Here is a 20,132-nt window from a genome sequence, read left to right as displayed (position 1 = left end):
ACCCTCCCCCTAGTGCTTAACCCTGACCTCTCCCTAGTGCCTAATTCTCCCCCTAGTGCCTAACCCTGACCCTCCCCTGGTGCTTAACCCTGACCCTCCCCATAGTGCCTACCCGACCCTCCCTAGTGCCTAACCCTGACCCTCCCCCTAGTGCTTAACCCTGACCCTCCCCCTAGTGCCTAACCCTGACCCTCCCCCTAGTGCATAACCCTGACCCTCCCCCTAGTGCTTAACCCTGACCCTTCCCCTAGTGCCTAACCCTCCCCCTAGCGCCTAACCCTAACCCTCCCCTAGTGCCTACCCTGACCCTCCCTAGTGCCTAACCCTCCCCCTAGTGCTTAACCCTGACCCTCCACCTAGTTCCTAACCCTAACCCTCCCTCTAGTGCATAACCCTGACCCTCCCCCTAGTGCTCAACCCTGACCTTTCCCCTAGTGCCTAACACTAACCCTCCCCCTAGTGCCTAACTCTAACCCTCCCATAGTGCCTAACCTTCCCCCTAGTGCTTAAGCCTGACCCTCCCACTAGTGCATAACCCTGACCCTCCCCCTAGTGCTTAACCCTGACCCTCCCCCTAGTGCTTAACCCTAACCCTCCCTATTGTGCCTAACCCTGACTCTCCCCCTAGTGCCTAACCTTCCAGCTAGTGCTTAACCCTGACCCACCCCCTAGTGCCTAACCTTGACCCTCCCCTTTGTGCTTACCCTGACCCTCCCTAGTTCCTAACCCTGATTCTCCCCCTAGTGCCTAACCGTAACCCTCCCCCTACTGCCTAACCCTCAAACTAGTGTTTAACCCTGCCCCTCCCCCTAGTGCTTAACCCTGACCTCCCCCTAGTGCCTAATTCTCCCCCTAGTGCCTAACCCTGACCCTCCCCCTAGTGCCTACCCTGACCCTCCCTAGTGCCTAACCCTGACCCTCCCCCTAGTGCATAACCCTGACCCTCCCCTTAGTGCCTACCCTGACCCTAGTGCCTAACCCTGACCCTCCCCCTAGTGCATAACCCTGACCCTCCCCCTAATGCTTAACCCTGACCCTTCCCCTAGTGCCTAACCCTGACCCTCCCCCTAGTGCTTAACCCTAACCCTCCCCCTAGTGCATAACCCTGACCCTCCCCCTAGTGCTCAATCCTGACCTTTCCCATAGTGCCTAACACTAACCCTCCCCCTAGTGCCTAACCCTAACCCTCCCCATAGTGCCTAACCCTCCCCCTAGTGCTTAACCCTGACCCTCCCCCTAGTGCTTAACCCTGACCTCTCCCTAGTGCCTAATTCTCCCCCTAGTGCCTAACCCTGACCCTCCCCTGGTGCTTAACCCTGACCCTCCCCATAGTGCCTACCCGACCCTCCCTAGTGCCTAACCCTGACCCTCCCCCTAGTGCTTAACCCTGACCCTCCCCCTAGTGCCTACCCTGACCCTAGTGCCTAACCCTGACCCTCCCCCTAGTGCATAACCCTGACCCTCCCCCTAGTGCTTAACCCTGACCCTTCCCCTAGTGCCTAACCCTCCCCCTAGCGCCTAACCCTAACCCTCCCCTAGTGCCTACCCTGACCCTCCCTAGTGCCTAACCCTCCCCCTAGTGCTTAACCCTGACCCTCCACCTAGTTCCTAACCCTAACCCTCCCTCTAGTGCATAACCCTGACCCTCCCCCTAGTGCTCAACCCTGACCTTTCCCCTAGTGCCTAACACTAACCCTCCCCCTAGTGCCTAACTCTAACCCTCCCATAGTGCCTAACCTTCCCCCTAGTGCTTAAGCCTGACCCTCCCACTAGTGCATAACCCTGACCCTCCCCCTAGTGCCTAACACTAACCCTCCCCCTAGTGCCTAACCCTAACCCTCCCCATAGTGCCTACCCTGACCCCCCCTAGTGCCTAACCCTCCCCTAGTGCTTAACCCTGACCCTCCCCCTAGTGCCTACCCTGACCCTCCCTAGTGCCTAACCCTGACCCTCCCCCTAGTGCTTAACCCTAACCTTCCCCCTAGTCCATAACCCTGACCCTCCCCCTAGTGCTCAACCCTGACCTTTCCCCTAGTGCCTAACACTAACCCTCCCCCTAGTGCCTAACTCTAACCCTCCCCATAGTGCCTAACCTTCCCCCTAGTGCTTAACCCTGACCCTCCCCCTAGTGCATAACCCTGACCATCCCCCTAATGCTTAACCCTAACTCTTCCCCTAGTGCCTAATCCTGACCCTCCCCCTAGTGCATAACTCTCCCCCTAGTGCCTAACCCTGACCCTCCCCCTAGTGCATAACTCTCCCCCTAGTGCCTAACCCTGACCCTCCCCCTAACCCCATTACTTACTGTCGGGATGCCAGCAGTCAGGAGGATGGGATTCTGACAGGTGTCGGGATTCCGGTGCTGGCATTCTAAGCGCCGGCATCGAGACAGTCGGTATTATACCTACTGTACATCAAGACCTATCAGTTACACACTGGGGACATCATTTATGAAGAGCATTCTGGAGATGATTCAGGCTCTGATGGATTTGCTATCGCAGTTGCTCAAAAGAAGCCAGGAAATATCCGTCAGCCGACCGAGATCCTGGCCTCTTCCCATCCCCCCAACGGCGGCGACACGCCTCCATTTTGGGAGGCGGGGGCCGTCGCCACCCCCTCCCCGCCCAGAAACGGCAGAAGACTGTCAATCACTGACTGTCTGCTGCCACTCTGCACGCGGGATCGCAGAGCCGTACGGCACATGCGCAGTACGAGTCTTGTGCCAATGTGGAGAGAGGCTACAATCGGAGATGTGCACTAATCATTGGGATAGTGCACATCTCTGAATCAGCCCCTGTAAGCACCCTGGTTTTGCGATGCTGCCTATTCTCATGGACCCCTAAGCACACAGAGTAAGCCTACCCAGCTTTCTAGGGAGGCGGCTCTGGAACTGCGCCTGGGTGTGCGGTGCGGAGGAAACAGCTGGGACTACACCTGTGCAAAAGTGTGAATACCAGATCACAAATGTTCAACAACTCAGCTTTTTAGTGTCACCACTGTTAGGGAAGTTTCCTATGTGTCAGGAGGGTGACACGAGTCCATCCACATGAGGAATCTGACACGTTTTATCAGCCTGAATCAGCAGCGGGGACGCAAATATGCGATTTATGCAGATCGGGCGATTATTTGCCATTGCGCATGTGTGTAAGCCGCACTGTGCACAAGTCGCGATTGCTTTGCGATTACATACGCACAGAGGATCCGTTCGTAAAAAAGATAGTCATGCAGTCAGAGGCCCTGATTCAGAGCTGGACGCTCTGACAGAGCGCTCGCTGTGAATCAGGGCGTCTTTTATTTTTAATGGAGCGGCCTCCTGGCCGCTCGCATTGCTGAATGTTGCCACCCACAGCTAATGCGAGCGGCCAGGATCGGGCTTGCGACGAGACCCTTGTGGTAGGGTCTCGTGGCCGCAAGCCCTGGAGAGCTGAGCCGAAAGCTCTCCAACTGATATCACTTGTGAAGTCAGTGGGGCCGCCCCCAAACGGTAGGCGTTCCCATGGGAACGCCTCCATCTGGGCAGCCACCCCCCCGACCCGCCCACCAAAGGGGGCGTGCTGTCACTCAACATCGACAGCACACCCTCTTTGGTGCGAGACCCGGAGCAACGGATTGCCCGTCGCTATCCGGGTCTCGCACATGCACATGACGGAGCCGGCTCCGTTGTGCGCATGCTCTCTGGGCCACCATCGACCCGTTTGCGAGCGCTTAGGCCCAGAGTTTGGGGGAGGTAACGAGGGTTGGTTAGGTGAACACAGGTTTAAACGCTGTTCCATGGGCCTTGCATAAATGAGCCATTGGGATTGCATTCACAGCATGAGAGCTCTCTGCCTGCGAGGAGAGCTGCGGTGACTGCGGCTGGTAAGACCTGCAATACCTGCTGCCTGTGTCGATAGTACCGATGGTTACATAGGAATGCGACATTGGACAGATACGAGAAGGCAGCAATGGGCGTCTTTATGCTGGCTGTGGATATATTCACGTCCATGTAACAGCGTTTATACGGACAGGCACGTTTGCGTTTTTGAGACCACTCCCCATTACCACCCCCTAAATGCTGACAGCTTGTCACTTATTTAGCGATGGATTCCTCTGTGCGTGATCGCATACGCATGCACAATGGCAAACAATCGCTCGATCTGCGTGAAAATTGCTTTATCGTTCATCTCTGAATCAGGCCCCTGTATTCGGGGCCTAATTCAGACCCGCCTGCGAGCGCTGAGCGCTCGCAAGCGGGTCGATGTTGGCCCAGTGCGCATGCGCACGACGGAGGGGCCGGCTTCACTGACATCACAAGTGATGTCAGTGGGAGTGCTCTCGGGTCTGATAGAGCCAAAAGCACTCCAGGGCTTGCGGCAACGAGACCCTACCACAAGACCATCGCGACCATCTTTTTGGCCTCTCGCTATAGATGTGGGTGGTCACCCACAGCTATGCAAGCGGCCAGGAGGCCGCTCTAAGAAAAGAGGAGGGCACTGATTCAGAGCGAGCACTCTGAAAGAGCGTCCGGCTCTGAATCAGGCCCTCAGTCCTGGGGCCTGATTCAAAGTAGGGATGGACATCGATGGTCAATGTTTGTCGACCATCGATGGTTTTCTTTGTGATTTTAGTGTTTTTACCAATGGCAGCATTTCGATGTTTGCCGCCATCAAATGGTATTGATTCGATGACGTTGTGATGGTTAACTTTTTTTTTTTGTAATACTGAGAGCTGCGTTTTCCCTGACTGCTGCTGTCAGCATTGGTCACCTGGTCACAGGAACTATTTCCAGGCCCCACCCACCTCGTCTTGCCCCCAGTCCTACCCCGTCTTGACCCCTGCCAGCCACGCTATAAGGCTATTGCGAAAGCACGGTCTTTTTCGGATACACATATAAAATTATTAAATGAATACTTTTTTTATTAAATACTTTTGGTGCAATTAGAAGAGACGCCTCCTGTCAGAATCTGCGATCCCAGTGCTGTGACCGAGGTTGCAGCCTAGGATCACCATCGCGACCGAGGACGCAATGTTCCCCAGCATCGGCCAGCTGACTAACCCTCAGCTTACGCAGGCTGGCCGGCTCCTGGCTGCTTGCGAGGCCAGGAAGTCTGCGTCCATGGAAACAGACCCTTGCCTCAGCACTCTCAGAAAACAGGGGCGACGCGCCCCCTTTCCCAGGAAAGCAGGCCATTCCTGCCCACGCATCGCCTCCCCAAACGCTTCTGCCTGTCAATCAGGCAGAGGCTTGTGGGAACTCAGGGCTTGATTCAGACCCAACCGCTAGTTGCGTTCGCATGCAGCCGTCAGCTACCAAAGTATGCATATCCGGCAATCACACGGCAAGACATTAGCATGCCCACCATGTCCTGGAGTGCGATCGCAGTGTGTATATAGACACCCACCAGCCTGTCATAAGACGCCCACTTTCCGTTCGTAATACACATCATCTCCAGGAAGTGTATGCAACAATCAGTAACATCGGACCCATACGCAGCACTTGTGGCTGACCATAACCTACCGCAAGCACTGCGAGTGCTGCTGTGTGTAATTCAGCCATGTGATGTGCATGCTGACGCTGCGTTTTAATTATGCACGCCCCTGAAACGCGTTCAGACGTACAGACAAGCCTGTGTTTGCGCAACCACCACACCCCCATTTTCATCAACCACCCCGTCACCACCCACAAACGGCTCGTCCTGTCACTCATTGTTGCGAGGCGTCTATGTGCAGCGCGCAAACGCTTCCCAATCGCATGGACTAGATTGCACACGCGCACTGTGTCATACGCATACGTACATTGCAAACATGGCAGGCTACGTGTGAATCGAGCCCTCAGTGCTGTCTCATTGGAGATGTGCGCTAACCATCGAGTTAGTGTATATATTCTGAATTAGGCCCCTAGTGCGCTGTGTTGTAAATACAAAGATGGTGGAAACATGAAATCAGGACCCTATTAATCGTTTTGCCGGCCATTACAAATATAATCCGGGGACACTTTGCAGCTGAGCGGACGCATGCATACAGATTACGTCTTGGTTACTGGGGTCTCCCTTGTCTGTGAGGTGCAGACAGGGGAGTGGGGGGTCTCCTGTACAGTCATATAACTGGTGGTCTCCTATGTGAGATACAGACAGGGGACTGGAGATCCTCTCTATGAGGTACATTTAGGGGTCTTGGGGTCTACTGTGCGAGGTACAGTCAAGTTGCTGGGGTCTCCTCAGTGAGGTACAATCAGGGGTCTGGGGGTCTCCTGTGTGAGGTAGTTAGGTTACTGGGGTCTCCCGTCTGTGAGGTACAGAGTATAGGCAGGGGAGTGGGGTATCCTGTGTGAGGTACAGTCAGATAACTGGGGGTCATCTATGTAAGGTACAGTCAGGGGAAGGCATCAGTGTAAGGTTACTGAGGGTCTCCTGCGTGAGGTACAGAGACAGGTACTGGGGTCTCCTCTGTGAGGAACATTTAGGTTACTGAGGTATACTCAGTAACCTAACTGAGGTAGAAACAGGAGATTGGGTTCTGTGAGGTACAGTCAGAAGACTGGGAGCCTCCTTAGTAAGGTACAGTCAGGGTACTGGGAGCTCCCCTATGAGGTAGTCAGGCGTCTCGGTGTCTCCTGTGTGAGGTACAGTCAGGCGTCTGGGGGTCTCCTGTGTGAGGTACAGTTAGGGGTCTGGGGGTCTCCTGTGTGAGGCACAATTAGGGGTATGGGGGTCTCCTGTGTGAGGCAGTTAGGGTCTGGGGGTCTCCTGTGTGAGGCACAGTTAGGAGTCAGGGGGTCTCCTGTGTGAGGTACAGTTAGGGTCTGGGGGTCTCCTGTGTGAGGTACAGTTAGGGGTCTGGGGGTCTCCTGTGTGAGGCACAGTTAGGGGTCTGGGGGTCTCCTGTGTGAGACACAATTAGGGGTATGGGGGTCTCCTGTGTGAGGCAGTTAGGGTCTGGGGGTCTCCTGTGTGAGGCACAGTTAGGGGTCAGGGGGTCTCCTGTGTGAGGTACAGTTAGGGTCTGGGGGTCTCCTGTGTGAGGTACAGTTAGGGGTCTGGGGGTCTCCTGTGTGAGGCACAGTTAGGGGACAGGGGGTCTCCTGTGTGAGGCACAGTTGGGGTCAGGGGGTCTCCTGTGTGAGGTACAGTCAGGCGTCTGGGGGTCTCCTGTGTGAGGTAGTTAGGGGTCAGGGGGTCTCCTGTGTGAGGTACAGTTAGGGGTCTGGGGATCTCCTGTGTGAGGCACAGTTAGGGGTCAGGGGGTCTCCTGTGTGAGGTACAGTTAGGGGTCTGGAGGTCTCCTGTGTGAGGTACAGTTAGGGGTCTGGGGGTCTCCTGTGTGAGGCACAGTAAGGGGTCAGGGGGTCTCCTGTGTGAGGCACAGTTAGGGGTCAGGGGGTCTCCTGTGTGAGGCACAGTTAGGGCTCTGGGGGTCTCCTGTGTGAGGCAGTTAGGGGTCTGGGGGGTCTCCTGAGTGAGGTACAGTTATGTGTCTGGGTGTCTGCTAAGTGAGGTACAGTTAGGGGTCTGGGGGTCTCCTGTGTGAGGTACAGTTAGGTTACTGGGGTGAGGTACAGAGTAGACGCAGGGGAGTGGGGTATCCTGTGTGAGGTACAGTCAGATAACTGGGGGTCATCTATGTAAGGTACAGTCAGGGGAAGGCATCAGTGTAAGGTTACTGAGGGTCTCCTGTGTGAGGTACAGAGACAGGTACTGGGGTCTCCTCTGTGAGGAACAGTTAGGTTACTGAGGTATACTCAGTGAGGTACAGACAGGAGAGTGGGGTCTGTGAGGTACAGTCAGAAGTCTGGGAGCCTCCTTAGTAAGGTACAGTCAGAGTACTGGGAGCTCCCCTATGAGGTGCAGTCAGGCGTCTGGGTGTCTCCTGTGTGAGGTACAGTTAGGGGTCTGGGGCTCTCCTGTGTGAGGTACAGTTAGGGGTACTGGGGGCTCCCCTATGAGGTACAGTCAGGCGTCTGGGTGTCTCCTGTGTGAGGTACAGTCAGGCATCTGGGGGTCTCCTGTGTGAGGTACAGTTAGGGTCTAGGGGTCTCCTGTGTGAGGTACAGTTAGGGGTCAGGGGGTCTCCTGTGTGAGGCACAGTTAGGGGTCAGGGGGTCTCCTGTGTGAGGTACAGTCAGGCGTCTGGGGGTCTCCTGTGTGAGGTAGTTAGGGGTCAGGGGGTCTCCTGTGTGAGGTACAGTTAGGGGTCAGGGGGTCTCCTGTGTGAGGCACAGTCAAGGGTCTGGGTGTCTCCTGTGTGAGGTAGTCAGGTTACTGGGGTCTCCTCAGTGAGGTACAGACAGTGGACTGCTGGTCTCCCTTAGGAGCTACACAGCCCCCAGGCGATACACGATGGTCTGCGGCGACGGGGACAGTGGAGTACAGGGCTTTATCCGGAGCGCAGAGGGCGTGTTATGAGGCGGGGTTAGGAGCGCAGAGGGGCGCGTTATGAGGCGGGATCAGGAGCGCAGAGGGGCGTGTTATGAGGCGGGATCAGGAGCGCAGAGGGGCGTGTTATGAGGCGGGATCAGGAGCGCAGAGGGGCGTGTTATGAGGCGGGGTCAGGAGCGCAGAGGGGCGTGCTATGAGGCGGGGTCGGAGGCTCTCGGGCTGTGTGTGTGGCCGTTGGCGGAGGGATACGCGGCTATAAAGCAGCGCGGCGCCGGCTGATACTCCAGCACTCTGTGGAGCCCGGTGAGCAGTGCTGGTCGCCTGAAGCTGTACGTTCCCCGTCACACGGATACCTAATCCCGCCTCACCGCCATGGTATGTAGCTCAGGACCAGTGGGGGCCCGACGCCGTAGCATGGGGTATTTGGGTGCTGTCACCCGCTGCATACCGTGTTCATGTGGTACCGGCTCTCAGGCGCGCCGCTGCTGGGGAGGGGGCGGGGCTGGCTGGTGTGCGCGCTCACGGGAACTGAGTCTCCTGCTCTGTACTGCTGCTGCTGCAGAACCTCCTGTGTGTCCTCCCCTGATCTCTGCTGCTGCTGCAGAACCTCCTGTGTCCTCCCCTGATCTCTGCTGCTGCTGCAGAACCTCCTGTGTCCTCCCCTGATCTCTGCTGCTGCTGCAGAACCTCCTGTGTCCTCCCCTGATTGCTGCTGCTGCAGAACCTCCTGTGTCCTCCCCTGATTGCTGCTGCTGCAGAACCTCCTGTGTCCTCCCCTGATTGCTGCTGCTGTAGAACCTCCTGTGTCCTCCCCTGATCGCTGCTGCTGCAGAACCTCCTGTGTCCTCCCCTGATCGCTGCTGCTGCAGAACCTCCTGTGTCCTCCCCTGATCGCTGCTGCTGCAGAACCTCCTGTGTCCTCCCCTGATCGCTGCTGCTGCAGAACCTCCTGTGTCCTCCCCTGATCGCTGCTGCTGCAGAACCTCCTGTGTCCTCCCCTGATCTCTGCTGCTGCTGCAGAACCTCCTGTGTCCTCCCCTGATCTCTGCTGCTGCTGCAGAACCTCCTGTGTGTCCTCCCCTGATCGCTGCTGCTGCAGAACCTCCTGTGTGTCCTCCCCTGATCTCTGCTGCTGCTGCTGCAGAACCTCGTGTGTCCTCCCCTGATCGCTGCTGCTGCTGCAGAACCTCCTGTGTCCTCCCCTGATCTCTGCTGCTGCTGCAGAACCTCGTGTGTTCTCCCCTGATCTCTGCTGCTGCTGCAGAACCTCCTGTGTGTTCTCCCCTGATCTCTGCTGCTGCTGCAGAACCTCCTGTGTGTTCTCCCCTGATCTCTGTTGCTGCTGCAGAATTTTCTGTGTCCTCCTCTGATCTGTTGCTGCTGCAGAATTTTCTGTGTCCTCCTCTGATCTCTGCTGCTGCTGCACAACCTCCTGTGTCCTCCCCTGATCGCTGCTGCTGCACAACCTCCTGTGTCCTCCCCTGATCGCTGCTGCTGCAGAACCTCCTGTGTCCTCCCCTGATCTCTGCTGCTGCAGAACCTCCTGTGTCCTCCCCTGATCTCTGCTGCTGCAGAACCTCCTGTGTGTCCACCCCTGATCTCTGCTGCTGCAGAACCTCCTGTGTGTCCACCCCTGATCTCTGCTGCTGCAGAACCTCCTGTGTCCACCCCTGATCTCTGCTGCTGCAGAACCTCCTGTGTGTCCACCCCTGATCTCTGCTGCTGCAGAACCTCCTGTGTGTCCACCCCTGATCTCTGCTGCTGCAGAACCTCCTGTGTGTCCACCCCTGATCTCTGCTGCTGCAGAACCTCCTGTGTGTCCTCCTCTGATCTCTGCTGCTGCAGAACCTCCTGTGTCCTCCTCTGATCTCTGCTGCTGCAGAACCTCCTGTGTGTCCTCCTCTGATCTCTGTTGCTTCTGCAGAACCTCGTGTGTCCTCCCCTGATCTCTGCTGCTGCAGAACCTCGTGTCCTCCCCTGATCTCTGCTGCTGCTGAACCTCCTGTGTGTCCTCCCCTGATCTCTGCTGCTGCAGCAGAACCTCGTGTGTCCTCCCCTGATCTCTGCTGCTGCTGCAGAACCTCGTGTCCTCTTGCCTGGCATCATGCAGTGTAATGATGGGCAGAGGGTGGCAGGGGTTGTCATGGTGCTTAGGCTGTCCTTGCTCTGTGCTACAAAACCGCCTGTGTCCCCTTGCCTGGCACCAGGCAGTGTAATGATGGGCAGAGGGTGGCAGGGGTTGTCATGGTGCTACAGAACCTCCTGTGTCTTCCCCAGCTCTCTGCTGCTGCAGAACTTACTGTATGTCCTGACTTGGCGATGGGCAGTGGGTGGCAGGGTCGGTCTTGGGGGTGAGGCCCTCCTGCTCTGTACTGCAGAAACGCCTGTGTATCCTGACCTGGCACCATGCTGTGTAATGATGGGCAGGGGTTGGCATGGTCTGTTCTGGGGCTGTCTGACAGTGTGCTGGCATAGATGGGTTCTGGGGGTTGTCTGATCTTCAGACCTCAGTATACTACAGCACTGTGACCCTTCACCTTCCCTCTAACAAGTAAAGCCGTGTTCTCTGGCATGCACAGAATATGAGGGTCCTTTTGGAAATATGCAGGTAAAAGCTAATAGTAACTTCCCATAGTGTGTCCCTACCTGACTTTCCCTGTGAGCATGATCCTGTCTGCAGCCTGAGACTGGTGCTGTGGGATAGAGAACAGGGGTGTATTGTATTCGGCTGCTTATATAATAACTGCGCCATGGCTGGCTTTGGGCAATGAGGCTGCAGAGAGAGGGTGGCTGTACTTTAGGGCACATTACCTTGTATTGCCCTTTGCTCATGGTCTGCAGCCACAAGCAGGATATTACATACAGGTGGCCTTATAAAGATACATTGGGTTTCTCTGAGCGCCTAGAAATAACTAGTGTAGCCGGCTCTGTGCTCTAACATCACCCCGAGCCCAGCAGGAATCAGACATTAATCTCCTTTAGCTTCCGACTCCTCTTCCCAGCCCTGTTACTGGGGAGGCTTAATGTCGTCTGGCTGCCGGTGGATGGGAATCTCAGTAACTGCAGCCACTTATCAGGTGGATGTATAAGGAGCCGTAACCAAAAGATCAGTCCCGGGATATTTGGGCATTACAATCGTTTCTGATCAGCGCACTGATTGCTATAGGAAAATCTCCAGCCCGTGACAAGTAACATTACAGATGGCTGCCCCAGCACATATAGGGACTATATAAAAACTGTGGACCCAAATCGTTTTGAAGAAAATTTGTACCGAAAGATGAGAATTGGGATATATACCAGGATTGATGGATAGATCCGTCTTCAGAGAATGTGGCACCTTTCACAGTGGTCCCCCCCCCCCCCCCCGGAGCGCTCCTAACACTCGCCTCTTGCTAGATGGCGGGATCTGCGTGGCAGTTGGATATCCCGGATATCCACAGTGTGGCAGTTGGATATCCCGGATATCCACAGTGTGGCAGTTGGATATCCCGGATATCCACAGTGTGGCAGTTGGATATCCCGGATATCCACAGTGTGGCAGTTGGATATCCCGGATATCCACAGTGTGGCAGTTGGATATCCCGGATATCCACAGTGTGGCAGTTGGATATCCCGGATATCCACAGTGTGGCAGTTGGATATCCCGGATATCCACAGTGTGGCAGTTGGATAACCCTAGTGTAGCTGGCAGTTTGGCACTGATGAGGCTTGGTGGTTTTTCACTTTTTTTCATTGATAACAAATACAATAAACACACACAACCTGCCCCTCATGTTACCCGGCTATAGATACAGTGCAAAGGCTAATCGCTTTTTGCATTAATCTCGCAGATAACTGATCTAGGATAACCCTAATGTTAGGGTGCCACAAGCCAGGGACCAGAAATCCTGCAGACGTGTGTCCTGGTGCCGTAAACCAGTTCTGCTGGATGCGCAGTTGGGCTGCGGGAACACATTCTGCATTCTCCACCCACCGACCCCTTAAAGGAGTATTAAATCCCTCGTCCGTCAAAGCTTTCTAGCAACGTCCTTTTCTTCAGTCGGCTGTTTCTGTTTTAAATACCTAAAATGTCGTCATGTTACGAACTCCTTTATATTCTGGGACTTGTTGCGTGCAGAAAATTAGGACAGAAATGGCCGTTATAAGATGGGAATGTTGCATTCATTGAGTAGCAAGGTTTGGCTTATGATCTGTGCAGGGATTGCAGAAGCATATTAGCAATTGCTGTTTGCGAGGAGTAGAAGAACCTGGCCGAGCCATGGGTGGAGACCTGTCCTGTTCAGAGCTGCGTCTTTCCAGTAGATGACTGTTGGCATCTCCTAACCTGCAGTGTTACACATAGTTCAGGTTTGCAGGCTGATTGCTGTAATCGTCATTTATTTGTCCAGCTTGTTGATTGTTTTGTTAAAGCTGCCTTATTTACTAGGGCAAGTCTTCACAACTTTTTTTTTTTTCCCCTCTCCCCCTAGGCCGATCAACTTTCAGAAGAGCAGATTGCTGGTGAGTAATTGCTTTTTCCATTGAGATGGGTAATTTGCTTTATTTTCAGGCCACCCGTTTGGTTTTAGTGGTGTCTGGCCAGGCTTGTGTAAGTAGGGAGGTCTGCGTGTCAGGGCAGTGAGCCTGGATCAGGTAGTGTGGAGCCCCCTGTATTATGCCTGAGGATGTAGAGTTCCCTATAGAGAGGCGGAAGGTGCCACCTGTCGGGTATTACTTGGCAGAACCACTGCTTTAATCTATAAAGCCTTAACTTTTTTTTTTTTCCTCCTTTTATATTTATGAACCAAATATTCAAACATATTTTCCTAATAGCTTTCAGGGTACAGACAGGAGCCACCAAAAGTTTGATGGCCTTGGGCAGCACGATGGTGTAGTTAACATTACTGCATCACAGCACTGAGGTTGTGGGTTCGATTCCCACTATGGCCCTAACTGTGGAGTTTGTATATGCTCCTTGTGTTTGTGTGGTTTCTTCTCGGTGCTCCCGTTTCCTCCCACACTCCAAAAACATACTGGTATGGTAATTGGCTCCCAACAAAAATTAACCCTACTATGTATGTGTGAGAGCATGTGATAGGGAATATAGATTGTAAGCTCCACTGGGGCAGGGATTGATGCGAATAGCTAAATATCTGTAAAGTGCTGCGGAATGTGTGCGCGCTATATAAGTAACTGGTAATATAAGATATAAATGGTCTAAATCTGGCTCTAGTGGCACTAATTGGGCATCACTGCTTTATGTATCATTCTAGCACCTGTCAACCCGTGCAGCTTTCTTTCCTGCCTAGGGTGTTGCTCTCTGTTCTGGTGCTTCTAGCACACTCTGGTCTATCTTAGCAGCTTGTTACATCAGCTGAGTGTGCTAGAAGCACCAGAGAAGAGAGCAACACCCCAGGCAGGAAAGAGGAACTGCACGGGGTGTGACAGGTGCAGGGTGCTAGAATGAACACTGCTCATGTATTCCTGAGGGGGCATTTGCTGGGAAGGTGATCTGATCCCAATAAAACGCCATTTTCCCAAAGTCTTGGTTGTGCCATCTGCTCCGATGAGATGTATGTGGAGGACATAGTGGTACGGGAGGGTTTGTATATTACACGTGTAATAATTTCATGTACTAAGTGCGTTTGTAGTGCACCTCACCTCTGTGATTTGACGCTGCCCAGAGAAGTAGCCTGAGGCTGGGCCCCCATAGGTGGTTGGATAGTGTCAGTATATAGGTCACCGGTATGGGGGAAATGGTAATGTAATAAGTGTGCATCATTACTGGATGCCGCCTGCGGGCACTGTAGACATCTGCCTGCCAAGCTGGCACCACAGGCACTAATGTTTTTCTTTTGATCTAATGTCTCTTGAATGAAATTTCCGACTTTGTTGAAATGAGCCGAGTTTCCCGGTTGAATGTGATCAGCGTTGTTCTGTAGGAGTCCTTGTACAATCCTGAAGCAAGCAGCTGGCTTTTATGACGGAGCAGAGCTAATAGTAATCGTCAGAGCCCCAGCTATGTCTCTGTGCCAGCGATCCCCACCGTGGCACCCTCTATAACGGAGGCATTTGGTTCATTTCCTCACAGAAGTCTTGTCACAGCGGGTATAGGCTTGTTGCTACAGTAGGACACACACTATTTTGGGTTGTGTTGAGCCCTTAGACAGAAGGCCTAGGTGTGCATGGGACTGTAAGGGGGGTTCATTACTGTTAAGCAGCTAAGATTGGTTGTAACATAGAATGTTCTATAACTTTTCCAAATATCCTTTTCTGCAGAATTTAAAGAGGCTTTCTCCTTATTTGACAAGGATGGGGATGGCACCATCACAACTAAAGAACTCGGAACAGTTATGCGATCTCTCGGACAGAACCCCACAGAGGCTGAGCTGCAGGACATGATTAATGAAGTTGATGCTGATGGTAAGGATTTGTCTTGGCCACATTTTCTTGTGGTACCCTAAATAATTATTGCCACGTTTTAATCACTAATCCGTGTTCAGTGGTATCCCAGGGTTGAAGTCATTCAGACATGTTACTGTGGCGCCAGTGTTGTGCTGTGTGAAAGCCGCTGCCACTACAGGGCCCCCCTAAATGTTACATAGGTGAATATGGCTTGGAGAAGCTAGCAGAGGCTGTATAAATGTGGGACGGTACCTGCAGCGTGTTGGGGAGGGGGCTGCTGTTATAGTAAATGGCTGGTTACTGAGGATATACTGCTAAATGTTCCCTGATATCGTCTAGGCAACGGTACAATTGATTTCCCTGAATTTTTGACCATGATGGCAAGAAAAATGAAGGACACGGATAGCGAGGAAGAGATCCGTGAAGCGTTCAGAGTGTTCGACAAGGTAACTTATATGTTGGACCTGTAAAAACACCATCCCAGGGTCTGGTCCTAGTGGAAGAGCATGAAGTGAATTGGGGCTTTGCTTCCTTCACAGGATGGGAACGGCTACATCAGTGCAGCAGAGCTCCGCCATGTAATGACCAACCTAGGGGAGAAACTAACAGATGAAGAAGTAGACGAAATGATCCGAGAAGCAGATATAGATGGAGATGGACAGGTGAACTATGAAGGTAAGGACGCGTGCTGGTCTCAGGTGGTCCCTGTCCTATACATTACAGGGCTTGGATGCGGATGGCGTTACCCAAAAGAAGCCTATGTGCTTCTCTCAGCAGGGTACTGCGAGAGGGATCCAATCAGGTCCCTCCCAGCACCCCCCTGCAGTGCGTGTCAATCTGCACATACGCAAAATGACACCAGAGGGGCCTCTGGGTCTTAGACCCGGAGGTCCCTCATTCGCAAAGTACCGTTCTTACCGAGAGAGCTGTCCTTTTGTGATTTTGTTCATGCATACCGGCGTTACTATCTCCAGCGTGCATGTGAGGGTGGCGGGAGGTTTCCATCCTCCCTGAGCTTGCCCGTAGTCCCTCGTGTTAGCTAGTCCACGCTATATATGTGGATGAGGTTGTGGGTTACGGTTTCCAACTGTAGATCTAACAGTCTAATCTCCAGTCCAATCATCTGCCAGCCATTTGCATTTCTGTTCTTGGACGAATACCAGATGCATAAAACCTGGATTCCTATTGGGAACCTAAAGCAAGGTGGGGAATTTATTGCATATAGTCAGTAACTGCATAAGGGTATAGGTGTTACCTGGACACATCACCTACATATACTGTAGGCTGACTTCATGACCAGGCATGGCCTCCTGCTGCGGTGGTACCATTGGTTCCTCACCAGGCATGGCCTCCTGCTGCGGTGGTACCATTGGTGCCTCACCAGGCATGGCCTCCTGCTTTGGTGGTGGTACCATTGGTGCCTCACCAGGCATGGCCTCCTGCTTTGGTGGTGGTACCATTGGTGCCTCACCAGGCATGGCCTCCTGCTTTGGTGGTGGTACCATTGGTTCCTCACCAGGCATGGCCTCCTGCTTTGGTGGTGGTACCATTGGTTCCTCACCAGGCATGGCCTCCTGCTTTGGTGGTGGTACCATTGGTTCCTCACCAGGCATGGCCTCCTGCTTTGGTGGTGGTACCATTGGTTCCTCACCAGGCATGGCCTCCTGCTTTGGTGGTGGTACCATTGGTTCCTCGCGGTAAATGAAAGCTGCATGCATTGTGTAATGGATACATTTACCACCTGTTCTCATTACCAGTCATACAGAATAAACAGCATTATACAGACACTGGAGTACATGACGGTGATGCTGCTAATGGCCTCTGTTTCTCCTTCTAGAATTCGTACAGATGATGACTGCAAAATGAAGACTTGTCCCTTGTTTCCCCTCTAGAAGAATCAAACTGAATCTTTTACTTACCTCTTGCAAAAATGTTAATTTCCCCATTCTGTTTCTGTATAGCAAAACTGAATGTCAAGAAATACCTTCTGTCCACACAAATCTGCATGTAACGGTTGGTGGTCCTGTCCCCAAAAGATGAGTTTAAACATCAGTTTACAGTATATAAATACTTGTACTACCTTTTACCAACAAGGAAGCACTTAGCGGACTCCTTAAGTTCCATTTGCTAATGATACCACACTGTTTGGGCTGGCCAGATTACATGCATGCAGCTTGACAATTGAGCACAGTCAGACCTTTGTATTTAAACAAAAAAAAAAAGAAAAAAAAAAAATGTAAAATTATCTGCCATCTTGGTGGACTCTGTTTAAATTTGTAGTATAAATTGTCATAGCTGGTTTACTCTCAGAAATGGTCTATACCTCAGGATGGTTTGCAGCAGAACGGTTGAAGGATGAAAATGCGTAAAAGCCCCTAATGGTTGGTTGGTTCTTTTTGTACCCGACGTGCGTCAAGATCCGAGGATTGTCCACTCTAACCGTGGTGTAAAGTTGTTCTATGTGAGTGAAACGGATGTCGGGCTGTTAACCGGTCACTTTTTTTGTTTTTAAAAAAAGAGAATTGTTCACCGTGGGGGAGAAACTTTGGACTCTAGTATTTTTTTTAACAAATGTCTGTACCAGACTTGGAGACGGCCGTTTCCTGTATCTGTATAGGACATCAGCACAACCATCAACAAGGCTGTTCAAGAAACTTCATTATGTCCATTCCAACATGTAAATGCAAGTTTTTTTTTTTTTTTTTCTGCTTTTTCTTTTCCAATAAAAGACCATTAGCGTAATATAGATTTTTATTTTTCTGTTGAAACACCTTTTAATTTATTCATCCATCTGTGTACAGACTGCTTTTAATTGTTTAGCTAGTGCGATAAACTCCTAGTTATATATTTAATGTGTCTCTAAGCATATATACTGACTGAATAGTGATACGTTTTGGCTGATGAGATAGGTAAACCTTTCGCGGTTGTGTGGGCTAGTCTTGCTGTGCCCAGTCCAGCTGTAGAGGCTGCCGAGTCCCCAACCCTGAGGTGTCTACAGATGCAGGGTCCAATGGCTGAATATCAGTGTCTGCATCTATTTATAGTTTTGACAAGTCTTAAAGCGTGTTTTTTTTTTGTTTTTTTTGTTTGTTTTTTTTTGCATGCCCAAACCCAAGTAATATAGAGGCTCATTGTGGCTGTGGTGTGGCTATTTGTTAAGGGATGAATAGAGGTGTGTATCCTGGTAAATCTGACATGTAGGATTGATCCTCTTCCTGAGGACTGATGGGACAGCACTGTGTCATGCTGTATGCTACAGCTGGCAGTGAGTGCTTATATGGTGACCTGGAGGTGGTTTTGACTATTCTGGTCTGTGAAGAGATAAGACAGAAGACTGTGAATTATCTGGTTTTATAGGGATTTGGGGCTTTAGGTGGACGTGTTGCCTACGGAGGCAGCCGTTTTGTTGCTGAGACTATATATAATGTGAGAATGGAGCTTATACATTTCCTAATGTGATGGTTCAGTTGGCGCATCACTCGTTTCCACTAAGTGATGGGTTCAGCCGCCAATGGCTTTCGTTGTGTTACGGCAAAGGACTTTAAATGTGACTAGAGCTGATGTACACTCTCATTCCATAGTGCAGGCTGTTTACAGTAGTTGTAGTGGTTATAACGGGGATACTTTGGGTGTCTGACAGATCTTCTGCAAAGCAGTAATGGCTTATATTGCCTCTTGTTGGGTTTATGCTGACTTCTGTTGAAGCAGCTCCTTTTGTCCACCCACCTGTAATGAGTAATTGAGTCAGACTTGGGTTCTGCTTGTAAAAGCTGCTTAGAACATGAGCTGTGAAGAGAACTCTCATTAGGTCCATCCTGGCCAAACGCCCTGTAATCGCAGTGTATGGATAATGGAACCGGTTTTAGTTCCTTGCACTGTTGCATTGAAATGTGTTGGGTCCTGGGGTGCTGCCAGTCTTCATCTCATAACCATGGTTGGTGTATAATGGAGAGTTTCACGATTATAAAAATAAAACCATATCCACACTTACTGGTGACCTGTGTCCTAAACTGCATTATTTATCAGAAGACGCAGCAAACATGGAGGTCACTTGGTGCACAGAGGATCAGCCTTGGTGTGATTTCATCCGTTCCTGGTCTCTGGAGTTTCCCGGCCGTCATTGGTGACCGTAAGCGGGACAGTGTGGACTTAGCACTACTGTACTTATTCTACCCATGCCTTGACTGGAAGCTTGTGCTAATTCTGAATCTGTGCTTGCACTTTAGGGAAAACCTGCTAAGCCTTGGAACAAAAGACCTGGGATAGAGTAATATGGCTGTCCTGTATTGCGACTGAAATTTAATAAAGCCAAATAAAAACAAGAACCCTTCTTGTGTTCACTTATTAATGTACCCTGGGGAGAGCTGGCACCATACATGAGCTAGAAAGGGGCAGCGTGTGACTTTATAAGGGAGGTAGTAAATGAGCGAGTAACACTATTCCCACGGGAGCAATTATGCACAAGGAAATGTACATAGTGATAGTTTAAAGCGGCAAATCTCAAAGATTTTCTTAAAAAAAAAAAAAAAATTTGGCTTGGCGATCATACAACAATCCTTTACAAATCTTTCTGGAGGGAAAAATGAATGGTGTCCACAGTTCTCAGCATGGTGTGATGACCAGGTGGTGGAAGGTGGGATGTATTTCAAAGTAAAATGTGGCTATGGGGTGTCTGAAAGCTGCTCTACTCTAACTGGCCACACGTCTAAAGATTATCTGGCCACCTAGTTGATTGGTTGGAATGAAAATCTGGTAAGGTATGAAAGCAAATGACAATCAGCAATTTGCTCCCAAATGCCGGAAAATGGACAAAAACTGTTGTTTGAACAAATTGTTTAGATCAAACATTTTAACAAACTTGTCTGAATGACCATTTTCATCTGTTTTCTGGCATTTAGGAGCATATTGCTGATCATCAGTTACTCCCATACGTTACCAGATTTTCATTCCAACCAATCAACTAGTTGGACAGATAATCGTTAGATGTGTGGCCAGCTTTAGTCGCGTGCCTGTGGTAGGCATGGTACTATATGGCACTGTATCGATTCATAAACCTAATAGCAGCCTGAAGGAAAAACGAAATGGCAAATGCCAACATCTCCGTGGAATTGGTAATAAGACAGTTCAAGTGTCTCGGGAGTAATTTGGCATTATAAATGCTGGCATTCAAAGAGCCCATCTCATATCACCCTACGGCCTTTTAAGTAGATCTTCTATGGGCTCTGAAATAGATGTCGCTCCTGGGTTATGAAAGTAAACAAACATCAGAGGTAACTTGTTTTATTATAACCTTCAAAACAAGACAAAACCCTAGACAAGAGGGCATATTGCCTCAAAGAATAGTGTTCATAAAAAGCTGGTTTTATTGAACTTGTAGTTCTAAGTTTACTATAA

At 51.3% G+C, this 20,132-nt stretch overlaps 1 protein-coding gene across 1 annotated transcript; it reads left to right on the top strand.

Moving 5' to 3' along the window:
• The first annotated feature begins 8,613 nt into the window (after nucleotides 1–8,613).
• CALM1 (calmodulin 1) lies at nucleotides 8,614–19,063 on the top strand. The gene is made up of 6 exons (XM_088455571.1): nucleotides 8,614–8,729; nucleotides 12,824–12,854; nucleotides 14,613–14,756; nucleotides 15,078–15,184; nucleotides 15,278–15,413; nucleotides 16,576–19,063. Exons 1-6 carry the CDS (start codon nucleotides 8,727–8,729, stop codon nucleotides 16,602–16,604), a joined length of 450 nt encoding a protein of 149 aa, XP_088311697.1. The 5' UTR covers nucleotides 8,614–8,726; the 3' UTR covers nucleotides 16,605–19,063.
• The last annotated feature ends 1,069 nt before the right edge of the window (nucleotides 19,064–20,132 follow it).

The sequence above is a fragment of the Taudactylus pleione genome, unplaced genomic scaffold (genome assembly GCF_031769625.1).
Source record: "Taudactylus pleione unplaced genomic scaffold, aTauple2 ptg000660l, whole genome shotgun sequence".
Lineage (NCBI taxonomy): Eukaryota > Metazoa > Chordata > Amphibia > Anura > Myobatrachidae > Taudactylus > Taudactylus pleione.
This window is presented reverse-complemented; position numbering and strand designations above follow the sequence as displayed.